General features: G+C 38.1%; 1 protein-coding gene across 6 annotated transcripts in view; it reads right to left on the reverse strand.

The window, feature by feature from the left end:
* Window positions 1–21,523, reverse strand: part of ERBB4 (erb-b2 receptor tyrosine kinase 4) — a 1,166,318-nt gene extending 1,144,795 nt beyond the window's left edge. For all 6 annotated transcript variants that reach the window (XM_040476138.1, XM_040476135.1, XM_040476139.1 and 3 more), the window contains exon 1: window positions 20,824–21,523. In XM_040476138.1, the coding sequence (XP_040332072.1) occupies window positions 20,824–20,905 (82 nt within the window). In that variant the 5' untranslated portion in view covers window positions 20,906–21,523. The remainder of the gene's footprint in view (window positions 1–20,823) is intronic.
* Between the last annotated feature and the right edge of the window lie 245 nt (window positions 21,524–21,768).

Consider the following 21,768-nt stretch of genomic DNA (forward strand, 5'->3'; position numbering starts at 1 on the left):
CACACACACACACACACACACACACACACACACAATTTGTTTAATGAATAGTTTTTGGTAACAGTATCACTGGGGAGTTTTGACCACAAATCAGTCTAATTGTAACAATAAATTAATTGACAAGGAATTGATTTTCTAGATTAGCACATCTCAGTTTACAGGTTTCAAGGAACAGAGAGAATCCATGCCTAGAAAAATAATCTGAAAACATTCTCATCATTGTCACTGATCACAACCATAGATATGGCACCACTTTGTTCTTCCTCCATAACGCCCTCACTGCAAATTCCATTCAAGAATGAATGTTATTTCTCAATTACAAATTATATAATTTCATCTCAGAATTTCCCAAGACCCACCTAAAAATCTCAGGAAATAACGGGGCATTTAATAGTGTCACGGCTATTAAATATATTTCAACATTTGCATACCTGTAAAAACTACAGAGCGTAACCATAATGCACTAAGAGAATTGCAGCGATCCATGAAACCACGACGAATCAAAATATTTGTATTAAAATAAACCATTTCTGGCACTGTAAGTCCCTGCTAGGTACAATTTTGATCCTTGTTGTGAAAGACAACTTTGGCCATCCACTTAGACTTAATTTCTAAATAGTTTAGAGAATAGAGAGCTCAAATTGTTACCTGAACTTTTTTATAGTTGAAACAGAGGAAAAGGAGGGAGAACTGGTAAAAAAGGAATAATGACTGCTGAGGTAATATCTGCTAGGCCAGCCTCTAACTCCACATCAGACTCTTACTGGAGAAACAGTGATCAGGGGAGACAGTGCAGGGTAAATGTGAGGTCTTAGGACATGAATAGTTGCATGTCAGGCAATAATCCTAGAGAAGATATCTTTCACAAGTCCTGGGACTATTCCAAATGGGGATCACAGTCAAAGGGACAGCTGTGTATAACCTCCTCTGAAAATAGTTATTTGGGACCTACCAGTGCCGCCATTCTTGTGTGCTCCCAGAATCATATGCACTGATATTCCTCCTCAAGACTTCTAGTGAAGAAGAATGAAAAACCTATGAAACCTACATTGCTTTTCTAGACTTTATTTCTCAAAGTGCTTGCTGTCTTTCTTCTTAGCAGTAGAATGTATTACAGATCATTCATTTCTATTTTTTAGAAGTACAATAAATTCTAATTGGAATAATTGAAAATATTAGAAATGTGAGAAATATGATTTAATCTATGAGTTACAAGGAACCTGGTGTGACATAAATATAACAAAATTTTAATCACATAATATATACAACTTTTCAACTCTCTTTTTGGAAAAAGATTGCAAATCATCATGTTCTTTTTCAGGAATGTATTGATGGTGATGGTGGCCTTGATAATATTAAAGTTATTGCATTAAATGATAAAGGATAAACAGAATGGTTATTTGAAATTGGCCTCACTAAAATCTGAGGAAAATAATTCATTAAAAATCAAATTTCTGCGAATACTCATTTCAGGCAGATATTTCCATAGACAATCCACTTTAGTATACTTGCAAAAACTAAGAGTACGAAGTGATTTGAAATAAAATTAAACAACATCAAAGTTAAAAATCCAAACTGCTACACACAGATACATATCAAATACAGACTACATATCAAATCACTATAGAAGGAAACAAGTGACACAGTTAGCATCTTTGTAAAGCCCTCTCAGTGTACAAGCTGGTAAGAGAAATCTGTGGTAGGGGCTAGGGTAGGATGTTAATTAACTCCTAAACACAGGGAATCCTAACAAATTCCATTGTATTTTAAAACTATAATGATGAGGTTTAAATAAGAAAGTCAAAATTAATAACAAAACTAAAAACTCTTTTTAATGGAAAAGGTGCTCTCTAGACTGGTTCTTAAGTAGGATATTGACTGGCAGTGAAAGATTAAGACTGCTTTGTAAGAACAGAATGAGTTGGTTCCTGATTCATGGATGCAATTAGAACCACTCAGGGGTGGCAGACAATAGGATCTAAAACGAAAGCCAGCATGGAGATAAAGGAAGGAGAGACTGGCTGAATGTTATGTGGTGGTCATTTGATTTCTAGCACTCTAATTTACCCTGTCCAATATCGCTGCTTCTCTCATAAACTCAGCACATCGTCTTTAAAAAACAAACAAACAAAAAAACCTCAAGGCCCGGATATTAATTACTCTCATTTCTATTACCTCACCACCTTCATGGTAGAATAGGACTAATCCAAATTACACCACCTAATACCTGGTTAAGGGTTACCATAGTAACTATACTATCATTTATGAAATGCATTGATGGAGTCTAATCTGCTCATAGTATCTTCAGTTAAAATATATCAGGACATCTTAATTGGATAAATATATTTTAAATTATTTGTGTTCAAATGTGCAGATAACACTTGTCCTCTGAATTTGTGCTCAACCATAGGTTAAAGAGAATGTCATATTAATGACAGATCATAACAAAATCAATGGAGGAAAATCAGTGATGCTGGCTTAGATTATGGTTTGTTGTTCCAGTTTACTGGTTTGCATTCAAGTAAAAAGGATAGCTGTAGCTATAAACTTGATCACAGTGAAAGTCAACACCCGTACCTAACAAACGCATTTAAAATTTAAGAAGAAATTGACATGTGACAATTATTTTGTTGGATTACTATTTCACATCTAATTTTTTTAGTAATTCAACTGCTATGTTAAAAGGGTCTTTATTTTAAGGGTATATACAACACATACTTAGTGTGTCCCAGAATCATACATCCCTACTTCCCATATTATTCTGAAGCACCACCTATTAGCTGAATAACATAACATCTAATGGAGTTTATAAACCAAATTTCTACCTCCCTCTCACTCTAAAGGTAATAGCATAAATAAAAATAATTATTTACTTTTATTTTTCTGTCAAAATGGGTAATTCACAGCATCCTTGAGTTTCCAGATGGGTAAATAGGAGAGATAAGTATTCTCCTGATTGAACTCACTGGCTGTGGGAATTGTGAGATTATTGCAAGAAAGCAAGCAGTAAATTTTAGAAGAGTAAAACTGCCCTTCTCAATAACAATGTTTTTTCTCAGCATGTAAGGTTTTGAGATATTCCAGGGTTAATCAGTGAGTGAGTGCTATTAACATAGCCCTGTGAATTAAACACGGGGCTATGTCATATGTCATATATATGATGACATATATAGTCTTTACCTGATTCCTTAATTATCCAAATAAATGTGTCCAAATTACAACAGAGGAGAACATTAAATCACCAAAACTTACACATTTTCTTTTACGTGACAAAAATCTGTTCAGTATCTGTATATAGATCTTGAAGATTTTGCTCTAGCCTGCAGAATTTTTTTCCAAAAATATATTCAGTCATACATTATATTAGTTGTGCCCTATCTTGAAAAGTTTAAATGCCTATAAAATGTAACATAAAAAGTTATCTCATGAATTTGATTAAAAACCATTTTCTCTTGAAAGCGCTTTAAAAAACAATGAGGATGAAAGAACAGAGGATCTGAGTTTGCCAGGTAAACATAAATCTTCAGAACAAAACTGTCTCTGTAAGCTTCTTTTTTTTAACACCAAAACTATAAGAACAGAATATGAAGGAAAAATGATTTGAGAAAACCGCCCCTCAGAGAGAGTCAAATTCTTTCCCGAAACGTCTATTTATGGTACTTATGCATGTCCGAGTATACAATGATTCTGCAAAGCAATACTGCATCACTTGTTTTTGTAAACAATGGCAGAGAATTCAAATCAAATTTTGAGAAAGTTTCAGACAGTCCATTGTCTTCCCATATTTAACATTTTGTAAGTTTCAATTCATGACGCTTTCATTTTGTTTTACTTTTAACTACCTTACGTATCATTGTACTACCAATACCACAATAGTATACATAATATAGTTAACATTTATTGAGCATTTACTATATGGTTGGTACTGTTTTAAAAGTACTATCTCATTTAATCCTCACAACTATGAGGTTGATATTAGTATTATAATTTCAGATGAAAACACTGAAGCTTAAAAAGTTCAAATAAATAACCCATCTTTACACAGTTAGGATTCACACCTAACCTATTTAATTCTTTTTTTTTTTTTATTTTTAAAAAAAAAAATTTTTCAACGTTTTTTATTTATTTTTGGGACAGAGAGAGACAGAGCATGAACGGGGGAGGGTCAGAGAGAGAGGGAGACACAGAATCGGAAGCAGGCTCCAGGCTCTGAGCCATCAGCCCAGAGCCCGACGCGGGGCTCCAACTCACGGACCAAGAGATCGTGACCTGGCTGAAGTCGGACGCTTAACCGACTGCGCCACCCAGGCGCCCCAAGACCTATTTAATTCTTAAGTCCCTCTACCAAACCTCTGCTTTGACTCTTCACAAAATTTTACTTCATATTATCATTTTTAAAAGTGACTAAGCTGGCTACTCTATTTGATATATTGTAAGTTTACTTACTTACTTAATTATGTGACAATATTAGATATTATAATGTGGCAATAGAAAAGTAGCATATGTTGTTAATATACTTGATCCTGTTTCGAAGTCTGGCATATTCACAAATATATTTAGTTATTAATAACTATTATGGACATCAAATAAAATAATTGTAAATGACCTACAATAGTTAATAAACTAATCCATACTGTCAAGATCCTTCTTAGAGGTTTTACTTTCACATATAAAATATTGATATTTGGACCATGTGAAAATAATAAGAGCTTAGGCATCACAGATCTTCCACCTGCACAGTTGTGTGCCACTTGGTAAACTACTTAATATCTCTAATCTTTTGTTTCTTTGCCAGTAAAATGAGGACAGTAGTGTCCATGTTGTAAAGATTAGATGAGATATTGTATGAGACTCACTTAGCATACTTCCTGACATATAACCCTTCAATAAAAATTAGATATAATGATTCCTTGGCTTTTTACCAATGAGGAGCTAATTGTGTTTTAAAAAAATATATACCAATTTAAAAAACCACACTGAATTGTGAAAAGAGAACAGTAAAATGTTGGACAGCTTGAGTTGGAGACACTATGGTATATCCAAGTAAAGATAGTAGGTAATAACAACTGGAGCTTCTAGAGAGACATAAGAGCTCAGAATAATCTACATAGTGGAGAAACAGAGAAGGGAATCAAGAAACTAAGAAGATAATTAAGAGGACCATGGCTAGATGGGCGTTAAAGAAAAACTTATTTTTTGTTGAGTAGGTTGTCTTCGCGGTCTCTTTAAAAATAGGTAACCAAAATCTAAGTCTAACACATTTTCAATCATATTCAAGTGTATTCTTAGAATATTGCCTATGCTGAAAAGTAGGTTTGTGATCTTGGCCAATTATGTAATGAGTCTCAGTTTCCTTATCTACAAAATGGGCTTAATACCACCCACTGTGCAACTTTTAGGGAACACTGAAAATAATGCATTAAGAGTGCCAACGATCATAGTGCTTGGTACAGAGGGGCCATTAAAATAGATACAGACTGCTGGTAGTGAAGAGAGGTGGTACATCAGAACAATGTAAGGCAAAAGGTAGTATATGACAGGAATGCAGTTTTCATATCAGGAACGCCTAAAAGAATGTTAAAAGAATGGCACAAAGGAAAAAAGTGAAAATCGTATTTAGCGTGTGCCTTACAGTGTAGATCCAAAAGAAGTAATAAAAGAGATTGAAATGTCAAAGGCCATGAAGTGAAATATTTCCGAAGCTAATAAAGATCTATTTTATTTGTAATTAAGTAAAGCATGCACATGTAACTTCATCTTTTTACTTCCTTTTGATTTTCAATCCCTTTAGAAAAGTGCTTATCTTTTTCTATTTCTCAACTGGAGGTACTGTCCACTCACAACTGGAGGTGCAGATTTCTAACTTCCTACTCTGCCTATGCGCCCACCTGCTTATGTATTTCTCCCTCTGGTCTTAAAGTTAGACACAGTCTTACAAATACCTGCTGGCATAAACCCAGGAGCACAATGAAATATATAATTGTAAGCTTGTAAACTTTTATTCTGCATTGTGCAAGTTTTAAATTGAGAATTATTTGTGATAGTACATTGGTTAGAGGTGTAAATATCTAATATAGAGACTGTTGAATAAAAATAAAAGCAAAATATCTTTTATATAAGAAAATAAATCTTTAAAAGACCCTTCACAAATCCAGCCATCTATGAAGGGTAGGTAGGATGGTGAAAAGCATTTCAGTGGAACTCCTAACCACAGGGACATGACATGAAGTTTGGGTTTCAGTGGCTCCATTCTTCAGAGACCAGAAAAGGATATATGGGCTGGGTGTGCTTGTAATAGACACTACGGGTAGAAAGGGCCCTCAAAAGTCACTGAACCCAAACCCCACCCCCTATATCACTGACCAGTTGTTCCTCAGCTGCCTCATTCATTCCTTATCATACAAGGTTACATGAGAGCTTACCACCCGTCACATGAAGGAACTCACTACTTCCCAGGATAGACCATCCCAACACTGGGAAGCTCTAACTGTGAGAAACTCCTTGATGGTGTTCAGTCGAAATCTGATGCCTTACAATTTCAAACAGCTGTTAATGTTTCTGTTCTCCAAGGCTACACAGCACAGTGTTAATCCCTGTTCTATGTAACAGCCCTCTAACTTTTAAAGATGATTATCATGACCCCTTCCCAAGCCTCCTTGTTTCCATACTTGGCATCTCCCTCTTTCTTTAATCTTTTTTCAAGGGAAATGGTACTCCATTATTCTGTTGCAATACAGGTTTTTCTTTGCAAGAAGTAAATAAATCACATATCAAAATCTAAGTTACCAAGAGTACCATAGTTAAATTGATACAATTTCTTTCATGATATTACATTTTAATTGTGTAAGTATAAAATTTTAAATTGGATGTTTTCTTCTCCTTACCCACCAGAAATGAAGAGAGTATGTGTGGTGCCACCAAGGAACTTGCAACCATGTCTTAAGTGACTTAATGAATGCACAGGACAGATGACACCTTGCCAGAAAACTACTCATTCTAATTAATAATATAAGCATGTAATATGGTTAATACCACATAAATTATGGCAATCACAAATATGAATTGCTGAAATTCTTCAGTACCCCAATTTATAGACACATATGACATATCGCCATCCACATCTATTCTCACAAAAATTCATAGTACCCATTTTATTTTAGTCCTTTGGCCTGCCTCCCTTATGTGATTTTCTCCTAGGTTAACTCAATATGTGGACAAGTGGCATCCTGTCTATCATTTTTAAGCCATTTCTTATCAAACTTCAAGTCAAGTAAGAAAGTACCTATTCCATTATACGCTTAACTTGGAAACATGCCTCCTTCAAACTGGCTAATACTTAATTGTGGCAAAGTTAGTATGACAATATTCATATACTATTATTTTAAAATACTTACAGCAATGTTTTTATAATATATACAGGTAATGTTAAAAGTATTTAGTGACACTAATACAAAAGCACATCAGAATGGATCACAGCTTTGCTAGAAGAGAGATTTGAAGGGAAGGTCTGTTATTGTGCCAGGTATTAATTCTTTAGCTTATCTGGGATAGTCTAAAGAAGGGGAGCTTGGAGAGGGGTGGATCTGGGAAATCCAATCAATAAGAATGTATTTCAGTATTTTAACAATTAGCAAATTGTAAGGAATATAGCATTTGAATAATAGTCCTAGTAATGACACTCTGTTGCTCATACTCTTAAAGGACACAAGTCTATACAGAATTTTGAAAATGCCAAACAAAAGTCTCCACATTCTTAGTAGAAATCAAGAATAAACATTAAAGTTATTTTTCATAAATGTGAGTAGGAAGCATTGAAAAGCATTTGATCTTGACTTGGTATGAAATCAAAGATGTCTTTAGTTTGAAACCTTCATGTGCTATATCAGCACATATACAATTACTACAGACTTTAATCAAGAGAGAAGCTGTCTGAAAAAAATTAACCTTGAAATAACCACTGGAAATATGATGAGATGAACAATTCATGAATATGAGAATTATTCTCTATAGTGAGCTTGATTATGGAGAATGTAGTCTTGAACCATGACAAAGCTCTAGCAGATATATAAATAACATCATAACCTTCAAATACCTTATAATGCACCTATGTGAGAAAAGACTTTTAGAAATGCGTTTGAGAGTCCCAAAATAAGGATATTATTATACAAACACCTGGATTTTCCTAGAATCATGTTTCCATCAAATGTTACATATTTTGTGACATTTTTTCATATATGCTAGCCTCATCCAGAAATTTCACTAAAATGTATTCTTTTGCATGATGGCACCTTTTTTTTTTTTTTTTTTTTTTTTTTTTTTTTTTTTTTTACAAAGACCAAAGTTTGGGTTTCTTGTTTGTTTTGTTTTATAATGACTTCCTGATAATTACCATGGATCCTATCCTGGTGGCTTATCTGAATGACTAGCTGGAGAATGATTCTCATCCAGACTCAAATCACAAAATTACTATAAAATAACGGGACTTATGATTCCGTCATATGCAGTCAAAATCCTTGAATACCCACTATATATTTACCATATACTCACTATATATGCCCTTGAAATAGATATTTGGGATGTTTTGATATATTTTATTCTTTTCAGACCTGGAACAATTGAAACATTTTTGTTTCTCCTTTTTTTTTTTTTTTCACTTGTACATCTACCCTCACGGTGCTCCTTCTGCCAGTGAGAAATATGGTACTTACAGAAATTTATTTTTATAGAGCCTATAAATATTGAGTGAAAGCTGTTAAAACTGTGTGAGACAAACTTCATCTGCACCTTTCAAAGAGTGACTGAATCAGTTTGTAGGAGTGAAATAGCATGTATCAGATGTAAATTTGCCAAACAAAATTAGCTGCATGCCATTGTTTGTCTTATCTCCTTCTCTGGCTCATGGTGTGCTAATTCTGGCCACAAGCAATATAGTAAGCACAGAAATAACGAATGCCCCTTTAACTAACAGTTGCATAAACTGTTTTGTCTAGTTCAATTTATCTCAAACCTTTTTATACTTTCAAATTTCATCCTGTACTTAAAAAAAAAAAAAAAGAAAGGGGAAAAAAAGGCCACTAAAGAATGATATTAGAATACCAATCACTTCAGTTTCCGTTAATTCTAAGTACACTTTTAAAGGCTTCGATATATCACCAGGGATAATGGGGCTGCTAAATTTGAAGTTTAAACAACTGGGAAATATTATTAACTGTTCAGTTGATATTTTTACATAGTAAAAGTGGAACTTGAAATACCAATCCTGTGATTGTTACTTAAATGTGTTAATATATTAGTTAAATATTACCATATATCTGAACTGAGTACTGATTTTAATTTAGATGCATTGTTTCATTCACAGCTAGTAATAATGTCTACTATAGTTAAAATGACCACATTTAACTTAGCTAGAGGGTAAAAGTCAAAGACAGATTTTTATCCATGCTAAATAACAAATGACTAACAATTCAATGAGCTATATATTTCAAGGGGTAGGGACTTAGCAATACAGTTTTTACATTCCAAAACTGCAAAATTTCTTCAAATCACACCCACCTATTATAAACTACAGATCTGTCTCAGAGATAGTATTACATGACCCATAGTCAAAAATATGTTATCAGGAAAATATATATATACCTGGATTTGGCATGGTCATAGAGAAAAATATTCTAAAAGTACCTCTGTGTAGTGCATATGTAGTACATATATCCACGTAGTACACACATCAGCCAAAGACATACTTTAGGGCCTTACAGTATGATTTTGCTCCATATGACTTTTTTTTTCCCCTGAAGCAATGTATTCTTCTATATTAACAGTGGAATACCAACTGCATACAGTAGGGAAAAAAACAACTAAAAATTACACAATGATACTCAAAATTCTTCATAAACAGGAAACAATGTTACTTCATAAAATATATAATTTTCAAACATAGGCAGATTTACCACAAAGTTTTGTGGGGTTTTTTAAGGCTTTTGATTCAGAGCCCCTGTATGGCATTGGTGTATTCCAAGGCTCTGTTCCTAATTTGTATTTTACTTCTGAATCGTTTTTAAAGCAGTTCCCAAAATTGTGTAAGTACAGGAAATAAAACCTTAGATATACCCCTGCTTTGAAGTCTTTTGCAAGAAGACAAAGCTTCCACGATAGTTTCTTTTAATATACTAAATACAAAGAACTCTGGAGAGAATACAATGGAGGAGGAGAAATACAATGTCACCTACAGGAGGACACCTTAAATGATAGATTTATTGGAAAAGTTTCTTCGCATGGCTACAGGAAAAGCAAAAAGCTGTTGACCTGAAGGCAGAAGAATTAGGTGTACTAAGCATCTCTTTCCCACACAGTGGGACAAGTGAAGGAGCAATACCTTTGAGAGGCATCCCTAGCTTCTGTCAATCAAGCAGAAGGCAGAGCCAGCTGGTTCTCAGGACAGGGCAGGCATGTAACTGTACCAGACTAATGCAACAACCAGGCTTCACTCTCACATGCTACCTCTTTATAGCTCTATTTCCTCATAGTAGGAACAATAATCCCTGACTCAAACTCTCTTCTCATTAAGCTTGTAGGAAAAACAATCTAGAAATTTCCAAAAGAATTCAGACAGAAGTGCTAATGTCTCTATGCCCAATTCTCTCATTAAGAGATTATTCTTTAGACAGGTAACTTTGAAAGTTACATTAACTCTTCAAGCTATTATAAACTAAAGTAAAATTAGAATACTGCAGTGACTTAGACAGGGTAACTTTCTTAGAATCTTGTAATTGGAGAAGAAATGTCTGGAAGAGCATCTTTCACTCACAGAATTTGACTCAATAGAGACTATAATCATTTCACTAATTTTCAGAAGGCAGGATGGATCATCAAAAAGAGCAGCTTAAGAGAATCCCAACCACCTCTGATTCAGTTATGTGGCAAGTGCTTTCTTAAAAGAACACTTTTTAAATGGTAGGCATATGTCTAGTTGTCTATTTTAAGATACTAAGAAATCTCAGTTATAAGAAAGTTGTATTATCACATATATCTATGAATAGAAAATACTGCATTCTGTCTGGAACTATTTTTTCATGAAATGCTTATCAGCATCTCTCTGGAGGGAAATATGTCTCCCAAATGTTTGGAAAATCACTTAATAACATATTTTTTATATTCTGTTTTATTGGCCTCATCTATCTTTCTTTAAAATAAAGGAGAAAGTTGGCATCCTAAGCTTCTTATATGCTCTCCTGTTCCTAATACTGTCCTGAAATACTTTGATGGATCGGTACATGCTTATTTCTTAAAAAGTTATTAAAAATTTTAAATGGGAGATAAGAAATAACAATGTGATGGCACATAAAAAATAGTGGACTATAAAAACAGTTACATGTTTAAGAATGGTATTCACATATATTTAACTCACCAAAAATAAAACCAACAGAAATACTTTGTACCATATTATGAGCAGACTCTAAAAATGGGAATGGGGACAAATGAAATATTCTTGGAAACAATCCATTGAAAGAAATACCCTAGGAAGCTCGAGAAAGCTACTAAAGAAATTCCCAGGGTAAACACGCCTAATATCTATTATTAAGAATTCTATAATTATGTTTATAGAACAGCTTACTTTGTGCATTATATGGCTTAATTACAAATAATAGCCATCCATGAATGAGCTGAAAATTGTTTCAGCAAATGTATGTTATTTTTTCATTTAAAAAATATTTTTAAAGAGCTTACTATATATATGGCACTGCATTAGTTTCAGCAGGGGATAAAAACTCTTGCTCTTAAAAAGTTAAAACTGTAGTATGGTTTAAGATTAAGTGCCAAATTAAGCAACAGAGATAAGGATTATAGACTAATCAATGAGAAAAGATGTAATGAAGAGCTATGATAGAATGTAGAATTGAAAAGGTTCAACAGTTGGAACAGGCAGAGGCACCAAATGAACCAATTCAAGAGAAGGGGGTAAGAAAAAGCAGAGACAACAAGCAAGGTATCGTTATGGAATACTGACTAGATCAGCATGGTTCTTAGAATCCATCATAAGAATACTCAAGAATGGATGTTTACAAATCTGAACACTATTTTAGTAGGCTTTGAACTTTACAGTGGGAGTCCATTGAAGGCTTCTGAATAGAAAGTAGGATAATAAAAGTATTGTACTACAAATGGTCATCTGGCAATGATAAGAAGAAAGTGTTAAAGATAAGAGGACATTGAACAAGGGGACCAGCACAGCAGACCTTGCAATAGCCCTGCTATGAGGTTTTTAAAGATTAGGTGGGGTCAATAAAAATCTCAGGGAATAAATTTTGAGCTATATAATCTATATAAAGCTATATAATCGAATTCCCTTTTTAAAAAAGTGTCTAACTGCTTTAGTTCTAGGCAAAATGATAGGACTAAAGGAATTCCTGAAAACAAAAGTGTGTGACTAAAAGACATACTGTTTCTGTTTTATTTTTATTTGGTTTTCATAGGTCCCTATAGAAAGGAACTCATATTCTCATATTCTCTAAGCCCATGGGGAAGAACAGAAAATAATGACAAAGACAGATTTTAATAAAAGGAGAGTTCACCTATATAGCAAAATAGTCACTACCATCCATGACCCCATGACTAGTAGGCATTCCCCTACTAGTGATGGTGACCCATCCTGAAATACAGAATTGTACAACTTATTAATCAAGCTATAACCATACTAGATATAGTCACAGAACCTGGAGAATCTATTGCCAGTTTTTTTTGTTTTGTTTTGTTTTGTTTTGTTTTGTTTTGTTTTGTTTTGTCCTAACAAGCCTAGCCATGAGATAATCCTTAGCAGATCAAAGAAGATGCATCTATTTACAGCAGGTTTATAATACCTACTTGTATCCTAAAGGCTTAAAACCTGAATGTCCACCTATGCTGGTATATGTATATGGTAATGGTCAGATGAGTAGTAAAACTTTAGGTGAAACTTACTATTTACAAATCTGATATTTCTGGGAAACAAACAAGTGTTTATTGTACCATTCAGTGTCTTCTCTTTAAACATCTTTATGGGGCGCCTGGGTGGCGCAGTCGGTTAAGCGTCCGACTTCAGCCAGGTCACGATCTCGCGGTCCGTGAGTTCGAGCCCCGCGTCAGGCTCTGGGCTGATGGCTCAGAGCCTGGAGCCTGTTTCTGATTCTGTGTCTCCCTCTCTCTGCCCCTCCCCCGTTCATGCTCTGTCTCTCTCTGTCCCAAAAATAAATAAACGTTGAAAAAAAAATTAAAAAAAAATAAACACCTTTAGGCTGTATTTCAAATGAAATATATGTAAACGTTCATACAGCCTTAATACCTATTACTCTAATTCCCTAGAGTCAGAAACTGAGTCTTGCATATTCTTACTGATGTTTAGTATGCTTCACTAACCCCTACAATATTGGAAATAACGTGATTAACAGTAATGACCCTGAGCTATATCTCAGGGGAGAGGTTTAATGATGTTACACAGGAAGTTTCATGGTGCGTCTATGTTAATGTTTTACAGGGGGTCCATTTTCATCTCAAATTCCTAACAGGAATTGACTCTTCCTGCCAAAATAAGTTTCTAACTTCCCTTCTGTCACTATGGCCCAGGAGAATGCTGATTATGTCCCAGGAAGCACTGACCCTTGAGGGAAGACAGAGACAACCAGAAACAGTTAAGCTTAAATCAACAAAACAGCAAAGTATCAAGGCCCACAGGCAGGATCTTACAGAAGGCAACTAGAGGGAGGCAAATCGTCACAGAAATACATTTATAAAGCCTTAGTACTTAAAGCACAGCTTATATACTTGTTCAAAGAATATAACTAATCTTAGTAGGGGTCTGAAGAAAGGAGGCAGCCCAACAAAGACAGTGGAAAAGAAAAAGAACCTTAGTCCAAGGATGGCCCTGGAAGAATCTGAAATACTTCCACAGATTTGCTGGTTAAGGGTCCCCACCAATTAAATGGTGATGAAGAGCCTATTGTTTAGTCTTTGTAAGTCATTTTATTTAAGCATGTATATTGCTTAATACAGAATAGAGATATAACCATTCTCTACTTGCTGGTCATCTTCATAAAGTCCCAGGTAAAAGAATATCTTGTATACAGATACAAGTGTGGACTACTCTTATTTAACTTTCAGAGTCAAAATTCTATGGATAGGTCTCATCAGATCCTTGTACAAATTGTCTTACAGAACTATGTTTTAACAAAGTTGTTTTTTTTTTTTAATCTTAATGTGTGGCAAGCTACAAATGCAATCAATGATTACTTCCTAAATATAAATTAAAGATGCTGATGATCCCACAGTCTTCCCCTTGAAAGGAACTTCACAGTATGGTAGTTAGGCTTATGGTTCCAATCCATTTGCTTTCATTTCAATTTTGCAATTCCCTTCTAAAGCAACACAACTTTGTATTTGCTTATTCCTTTTTCTAAGTGTCTGCAAACTTCTCAAGTACTACATGTGTTAAGGAAAAATGATACTGGTGTCAGAAGCTGCCAACCAACTTACATCATCTCACTTCTCTGTGCTTCTAGTTTTTTCTTCACTTAAAAAAAAATGATAGGACTGCACTAGATCAGTAGTTTCTAAACAGCGCTAGATTTCTGTGAAGCAAGCACAGGAGAGTAGAGGCAAGAATGGAAAGAAAGTGGGGGAGTGACAAAGTCAAGGACAAAGCTGGCATCCAGCTGCAGCTTTAACAAAAGCAGCCCTCCTTCCCCCCTTTTACCTGTTTTTAGATACCAGGGCTACAACACATGAATTCACTTGAAAAGAAGTCCACTAAACAAAATTAATTAAAAACCAAAGGATTTCTCTTTCTAAAAAATCTAAACACCATTTTTCTCACTGAATCACGCTACAAATCCAAGATGTGAAGCATTTACGTATCACTCTAGCTATACTAAGAGAGACAGAGGAAATGGAGACACAGAGCAGGAAGTCTAACCCAAGATCACATAGAAAATGATTGTGTGACCAGAATCCGATTCTTGTAACTTTCATTCTGGTGCTTTATTCCGTATCATCACACAATAGCAGGGCTGCTGTGCCACTGCCCACAGCTCAAGTGTGCACCATTCCCATTCAATTCTATGTGGCTGCTGCCCCCTGGATTTGTGCAAAGCAACGGGCCTGCAGAGCAATCACTCAAAATGAAAACAACTGTAAAACAATTACTGTATGTTCAAAAAAAAAAAAAAAACCCGCTTTACAAATAGGCCCCATATATTTCACCTCTATGTCATAAAAGTGAGACAGTTCTCTTCCCTCTTAAAAAATTAATACAAACAGAAACCACTAGTTTCAGTGTCAACTATGAAAACAAGAAAGTGACTTTAAAGCTTTTATTAAAGATTTGGAAAACAGGTCAATTTATTTAATAAACATGTCAGAATTATCAACAACCCAGGAGAGAAAAAGCCACACACAATGAAATCTAAAAAGATCACAGAGCAATTCTGAAAAGTAATATTTTTGGGAAATGGACTTCAAATACAAATGTTTTGGATTTAATAACCTCTTTATTTCATTAGGACAGGTGTTCTTATGGCAGACAGAGTCTGCTGAAAGTTTACATTATGTTTATTTATATGTGTGTACACATTTTAAAATATATCAATTAACTGGACTGGAATATATCTCAGTATTATAAAAGACTTTAAAGCCATTTTTCAGAAACTGCTATACATTGGAGAAACAGAGTGTGTCACATGCATTTTCCCCCTCAGGCACAGAAGCCAAGTCACAAAGACATGGAGTGAGTTGCTCAAGGTATTAACAAGAAATGGGAGGAACCGCCATACAATGTAGAAATTTACAGTGGGTCTGATTTAAACCACCTATCTGTGTCCTATGTCACACTTAACCACAAAATCAGCAGTTAATATGTCCTTCAAATTACGTAAAACAGCTATGGTTCAGAACACATTGATCTAGGACCTTTTCATTAAACAATATTAAGAAAATTAAGAAACGGTCACTGTAAACTGTAAACTTCAGTCAACAACTGTGTTAGAAAGCTTGAAAGTAAGGTTTTACACAAACTTCCCAATAGTTAAAATAATTCAGAAAATGCATATTAAAGGTGAAGTTTTGTTCCATATGGTCAAATATAACATAGAACATTCCTAAAATGATATAACCTGAAGAAAAGTTTATAATTAGATTCTACCCTGAATACATACTCAGATCATTGTAAAAGATAACAGTGGAGTATGTGTGACAATTAATTTTTATAGAACCGCTATAGGCTTGAACATGTATAGGATAATTTTAATGTAAACACTAACATCTTTATAAAGCAGTATCACTCAAAGGGTGAAATCAGACAGCAAGTGCCAGCAAGTCTGCAAGTAACAGAACATCTTTTTTGATCATTTGCTTCATTTATGTTTTGGGCACTTACAAATTACACATAGATGTCCAACAGCAGCAGAACACTGTAAAATAAAGCAAAAACTTGTTGCTATTTTTAATATGTTAAATCTTCTTAATAACTGGCTTGAAATAATATAAGCATAACACCACTTCAAAGCATTATAATGTTTAAGGTACTCTAATTCAATTTATTGTCTAAAATGTGTACCTTACATAGTCATTAATCTCAAGGTGGCTATAATCACAAGGCCTCCGAGAATATTTAGAGAGACAATTCCTTGCATCCCTAGTATTTTTGAAATGGCAGTAGTCTACCTTCCTTCCTTGGTCAAGAGAAGAAAAGAGGCAAGAGATAGGGAAAAAGGGACTTCTCTATAGAAAGACCTGGCCTTGGAGTCAGGGTTTCTGAGATGTGCTAGTGATCTTGGATCGATGCCTTTTTATTTTCTTTCAGGAATAAATCTGCGCAATGGAATGGCTTGCAATTGTCCAGCCAACCAGCCATATCAGATTTATCAGAAAGAAAGAATGAAAACTGGCTCAGAGGACTCCTGCAGTGGCTGAGTGGCAGGTTGCTGGGAAAGGCACACACAGAAAAGAATACACTTAGTGGTGGAGGGGAATATATTCACAAGTGTAAACTCAACAAATAATAAGATGTAAAGAAAGAATCTATAGTAATGGAAAGGGTGAATGCATAAGACATGACAAATAGTACTTCTATTTAAAAACTAAAGGGATGAAAGCTCATGAATACTAAATATTTGAATCCACTCTAGGGAGGAAATATGATTTTTCCCTCAAATGAATGCAAACTCTAAAAATTAGCCAATTCAAACTTACTGTGTTCAGGTTAGTGTAAAAAATCCATAAATCTGTAAAGTGCATGCCCTGGTAAATATTCTAATCTAATTTCTTAATTAACACACATTTCCAGTGACTAAATGAAAATATATATAAAGCAGTAAGTACTGATTTTCAAAAAAAAATTGACTTTCTACGCATGAATAATTAAAATAAAAGCAGTTTGGTTTAAGAGGAAAAAAAAATCAGAAAATGAGGAATCATGACACAACCAGTCATTCAATTTTATCGTAACAGTCCATAGGATGGTACTTTCAAGTGATTTGCAGTTATAATAGGTATAAATTTGTTTAGAACCATTCTGAAGAAAAAAATACTTCATCTAAAAAGATTCCTTTTACATATACTAGAATTTCAAAATTAAAAGAAAACAGTGTACCCCATGGATGTGCTTACAGTAAACATGTGTAGGAAAGAAGATTGATATTTTTGAAAATATATTTAATATCTTTTATCACCATTTATCTAAGTTTTGTTGACTTTTTTTATTCTCAAATGTGTGTTAAAGAATCAACCCTAGGTTTGGAGATGTATCTTAAATATGTAGCAAAAAATGTATGTCATTTTATACAATGAAAAGCAGGACTAAGTTACTTGGAAATAAGAAATGGAAACTGAACTTGTCCATCCCACATCTACTGAGGTATGTAAGAGCATCACTTCACTACTATATATTGTATTTCAATTCAAAGGTGATGTTAGTTTTCAATCATACCAGGAAAACAGAAATTCTGAAATTACTCCTTTTGGTAGCGAAGGCTTTATAATGGTCACATAAAGGGCCTTTGGCTATAATAGTTTAGATAAAATGAGGTACTGGAAATGAGACGAAGTCCTTCAGATTAATCTAAAAACTGTCTTCTCTAAAGCAATAGAAGAAAACATACAAAAACAGGACCTCTTCCATTAAAATTATTTTAATAAATATCTTAAATCTATACAACAGAATCCTTCCCCTACCCATATCTTTATTCTGTTCACATAGAGCAGTAAATAAGGTGCATTCCTTCTGCTTCTTAAGAAATTAGCATTTCAAAAATATGCCACTTTCCCCTGAACTCCAAGCGTGTCTAATAATGCGAGAAGCAGATTGTCTTCCCTCGTTTCCTTAATTTGTTTCATCTAAAAGCAATTCACTCAACATCTTGTCGCCCTCTGGCAGCTTAGTTTACTTATCCGCACTTAATTTCTCATTTGGACCAAAACAAACTCCTCCAAACTGCTACTGACTGCTAACCGCGAGAGGGGAGACACGCAGTATGTATTTACTTGGGAACATACAAGCTTCACATACACAGCCTACTCCAGACAGTAACTTGGTTTTATAAAAGCACTATATTAAAACCAGCTGAACTTTCCTTGCGAGGTGTTGTTGCAGGATGGGGGTGGGGCAGGACGGAAAAAAAGAAGTCCCCGGGGCATTTTACAGTTTCCAGTGGATCACCTTAGCGTGGGTGTCACAATTATCCCAGGGATGCACCCGAGAGCTTTTTTTGTGTGCGGCCCTTTCATCTAGATCACTTTGTGTTTTGAACAAGCAAGGCTCGCCTTTGTGCCCCTAGAATTTCAAGTACAGAGTCACGCACGGAACAACAATGGCACGCTAATCCTCGCGCTCTAAATGGGCTCACTTGTGGGTCTGACAATTCGCGGGGGGGAAGCGAGAAGAGACCAGCGAGGGCGCGAGGCGGTGTCGCCTGAGACGAGGAAAAGGACAGCTGCAGAACTAATTTGGATTACATTCTTTGCAGAAATTCTGAAAAGGGCTTTTCGGCATAGCTCAACCCTGAGCCACACAGTTAATACCAAATTGCTGCGGACTCGGAGCCGGGTCCCCCAGCGGCTGAGGCTGAACCAGACAGCCCCCAGTAGGTTGCCTCGTAGAAATTCCTCTCCGCTAAGCCTGCCTGTCGGTCGGGCAACTGCTTTTGAATGGGTCAATGTGCATAATCAACCCATTGAGGGAAAATATGAAGGGACTTGGAGTGGGGAGGGAGATAAAAAGGGATGTATCTAAGACGCCGCTTGGAATCTCAAGTCCGTGTCGGTGTAATTCCGGAGGTGGCTGGAGCGCGGGACCTGGTATGCATGAAGAATTTCGGAGCATTTGGGAGGGTGCAAACGGCCGGTACAAACGGCGCACATTGGTGCCATTCGAAGGTCATTTTGAAAGGCTCGATGCTTGTAACTTGTTATTTACTAGGCTAGGAGGGGTAGGCGGCAGCGGCGGAGGCGGAGCGGGAAAACTACAGCGCTGTTTTCTTGGTGAGGTCAGAAGGACACCCTCCGGGGCCTAAAGGTCTCCTATCGCCACTCCCGCGGGTTTTATCTTCTCTTCTCCAGCTGCCTCCCACGCTCCCGCGGCCAGCCCCGGATGGTCCCGGAAATCTCCCCCGCTCTCCAGAAAGCCCCCTTTGGCTGCATCTGACACCGGTCCTCCGTCCTTTCCCGTCCCACTTTCATCCACAGGAAACTCAAGCGTCAGAAACTTTGAGCAACCTCGCACTGCAGGTGCTGTCATTAGCCGTGCCCGCCGCGGTGCGCCAGCCCCACCCCGCAGCCTCTCGGGGGTCAATTAGCCTTCTGCCTGTCCAAGTACCTGAGGCTCGAGCGTTCCAGCTAACAGTGGCAGCGCAGTCGCGCCCGCCTCGGGTTAAATCAATTCACGCAACGGGTCGGCTCGGCTGCCGCGCCGGGCAGTAAACAGAGAAGTTGGAGGGACTCCGGCCAATAGCAAGTTGAACTACAGGAAGAACTCTTCCTGAAGCCAAACACAGCCACCGATGCGAAGGCCGGGCTCCCGGCTCAAGTATGTCCCCCTCCCCCCCCCCCACCCCCCCCCCTTTTTTTTTTTAAGAGGGCACGCAGGCATGCAAGCTCCCTCGAGTCTATGGGGCGAAGACTCCGAGTGGCGGGCGTGGGAGGCCCAGAGTTCCGTGCACCCGCCGGAGGCGCGCCCTCCCGCCGCGCTCCAGCTGCCCGGGGCTGGGCTCAGGAGTCTGACCCCACCAGCTCCGGCGACCGACCGGGGATGCAGCGGCCTCCCGGCAGCACACACAGGTGCAAAGCCCTGCTCTCGGAGCTCCACTCCCCACAGTCCTCCCGCTCTCAAGAGGCCCAGCTGACACCGCCCGGGACCCCAGCTCTTCGGAAGCCCGGGCGGCGCGCGCTTCTTGGAAGCTTTCGCTCTCCCCGGCCCGGACGGCGAGAGGACCGCCTCCTCTAACTCGGGAATTCTGTCTCCCACGTCCCGCACCACAGGCTGGACTAGAAGGGATCCCGCTTAGGCTGGGAGAAAACGCGCGAGAAAGAAAGAAGGGGGGTTAAGGAGAGAGAAACAAGGGATAGGGGCGCAGAGTGGTAGTTCATGATAAATAAAACGAAGGCACACAAAAAGGTTAAGTTTGGGGACAGAAAGAGGGGCGAACGAAAGCCCACGGAAGAGGCCCGGGTGGAGCGGTCCCTCCGTGCCTGGGAACCAGCGGGTCTCAGGTTCGCGGAAGGGGGCGAGGGAGCCACCCGACGCAGCCCAGGCGGCGGGAGCAGGTTCAACAACTGGAGCGCGAGAAGCAACCGCGCACGACCCACCTGACTGAGAAGCGTTGGGCTGGACGGTCCCCGCCGCCAGGAGAAGGCTCACCCAGACCCACAGTCCTGTCGCCAGCTTCATTTTTTGGAAGTCTCAGATCCCTTGCTGACCATTACATGTCCAAATGGCATATCCCCTTTCGGGCACGCGGACGAGATCCCTCGGCCAGGCGCGCTTCGGGGCGCGAGGGGGACTGGCGCGCGACGTGCGCGGTGCACCGGCTCCGAGCACCGGCGCCCGAGTCCGCGCCGGCGGGTCCAGGGCCGGGGACCGGAGGAGGGGGTGAGGGTGCGCGCTTGTGTGGGAGTGTGCTCGAGTGTGTGCGCGTGGTGCTCCGGGCCGGACTGTGCAGCTATTTCCCTGTATGAGCCTTCGCTTTCTCGCTCCCTCCTGACTTTCGCTCACTGGTTGGTCAACAATAAAAAGGAAGGGGGAAAAAGGTTTCCAAAAAAAGTTGATTGCAAAGAGGCGGTAGGTTTCCGGCTCTCCCCGCCCCAGCCGGGCTATGTTCGGCTCCCTTTTCAGTTTCCTTGCACCTCCAGTCCAAATTGGGAGGGGAAGGGGGGGTAGCTTCTCGCTTCTCCCCCGATCCTGTCCTTTTTCCTGTCAGCTTTCCTCACACTTGTCCGGCGGCTGCGGTAATTAAAGCTCCGAGCGTCATTTCCAACGCTCCGCGGTCTCCAGCTGCAGCCCCACAGAGAAATTAATAAGACTACGGGAGGGGGGGAGGGGTAAAAAAAAAAAAAAAGGTGGGGGGGCGGATAAAACAACCCTCCACGCAACCAGGCTGGCTCTGCTCGGCCGCGAAAACCCCGCCCCCGCTCTGACCCAACTAGCCACGCCTTTTCCCCCGCCCCCCACTCCCCAAAGGGGAACCTTATTGGCTCAGACACTCCCCAAAATCCTCAGTCTCAGGAGTTGGGAAAACACCTGTCTGAGAGCGG

This window comes from Herpailurus yagouaroundi, unplaced genomic scaffold (assembly GCF_014898765.1).
Source record: "Herpailurus yagouaroundi ecotype Mexico unplaced genomic scaffold, PumYag 140, whole genome shotgun sequence".
Classification (NCBI taxonomy): Eukaryota; Metazoa; Chordata; class Mammalia; order Carnivora; family Felidae; genus Herpailurus; species Herpailurus yagouaroundi.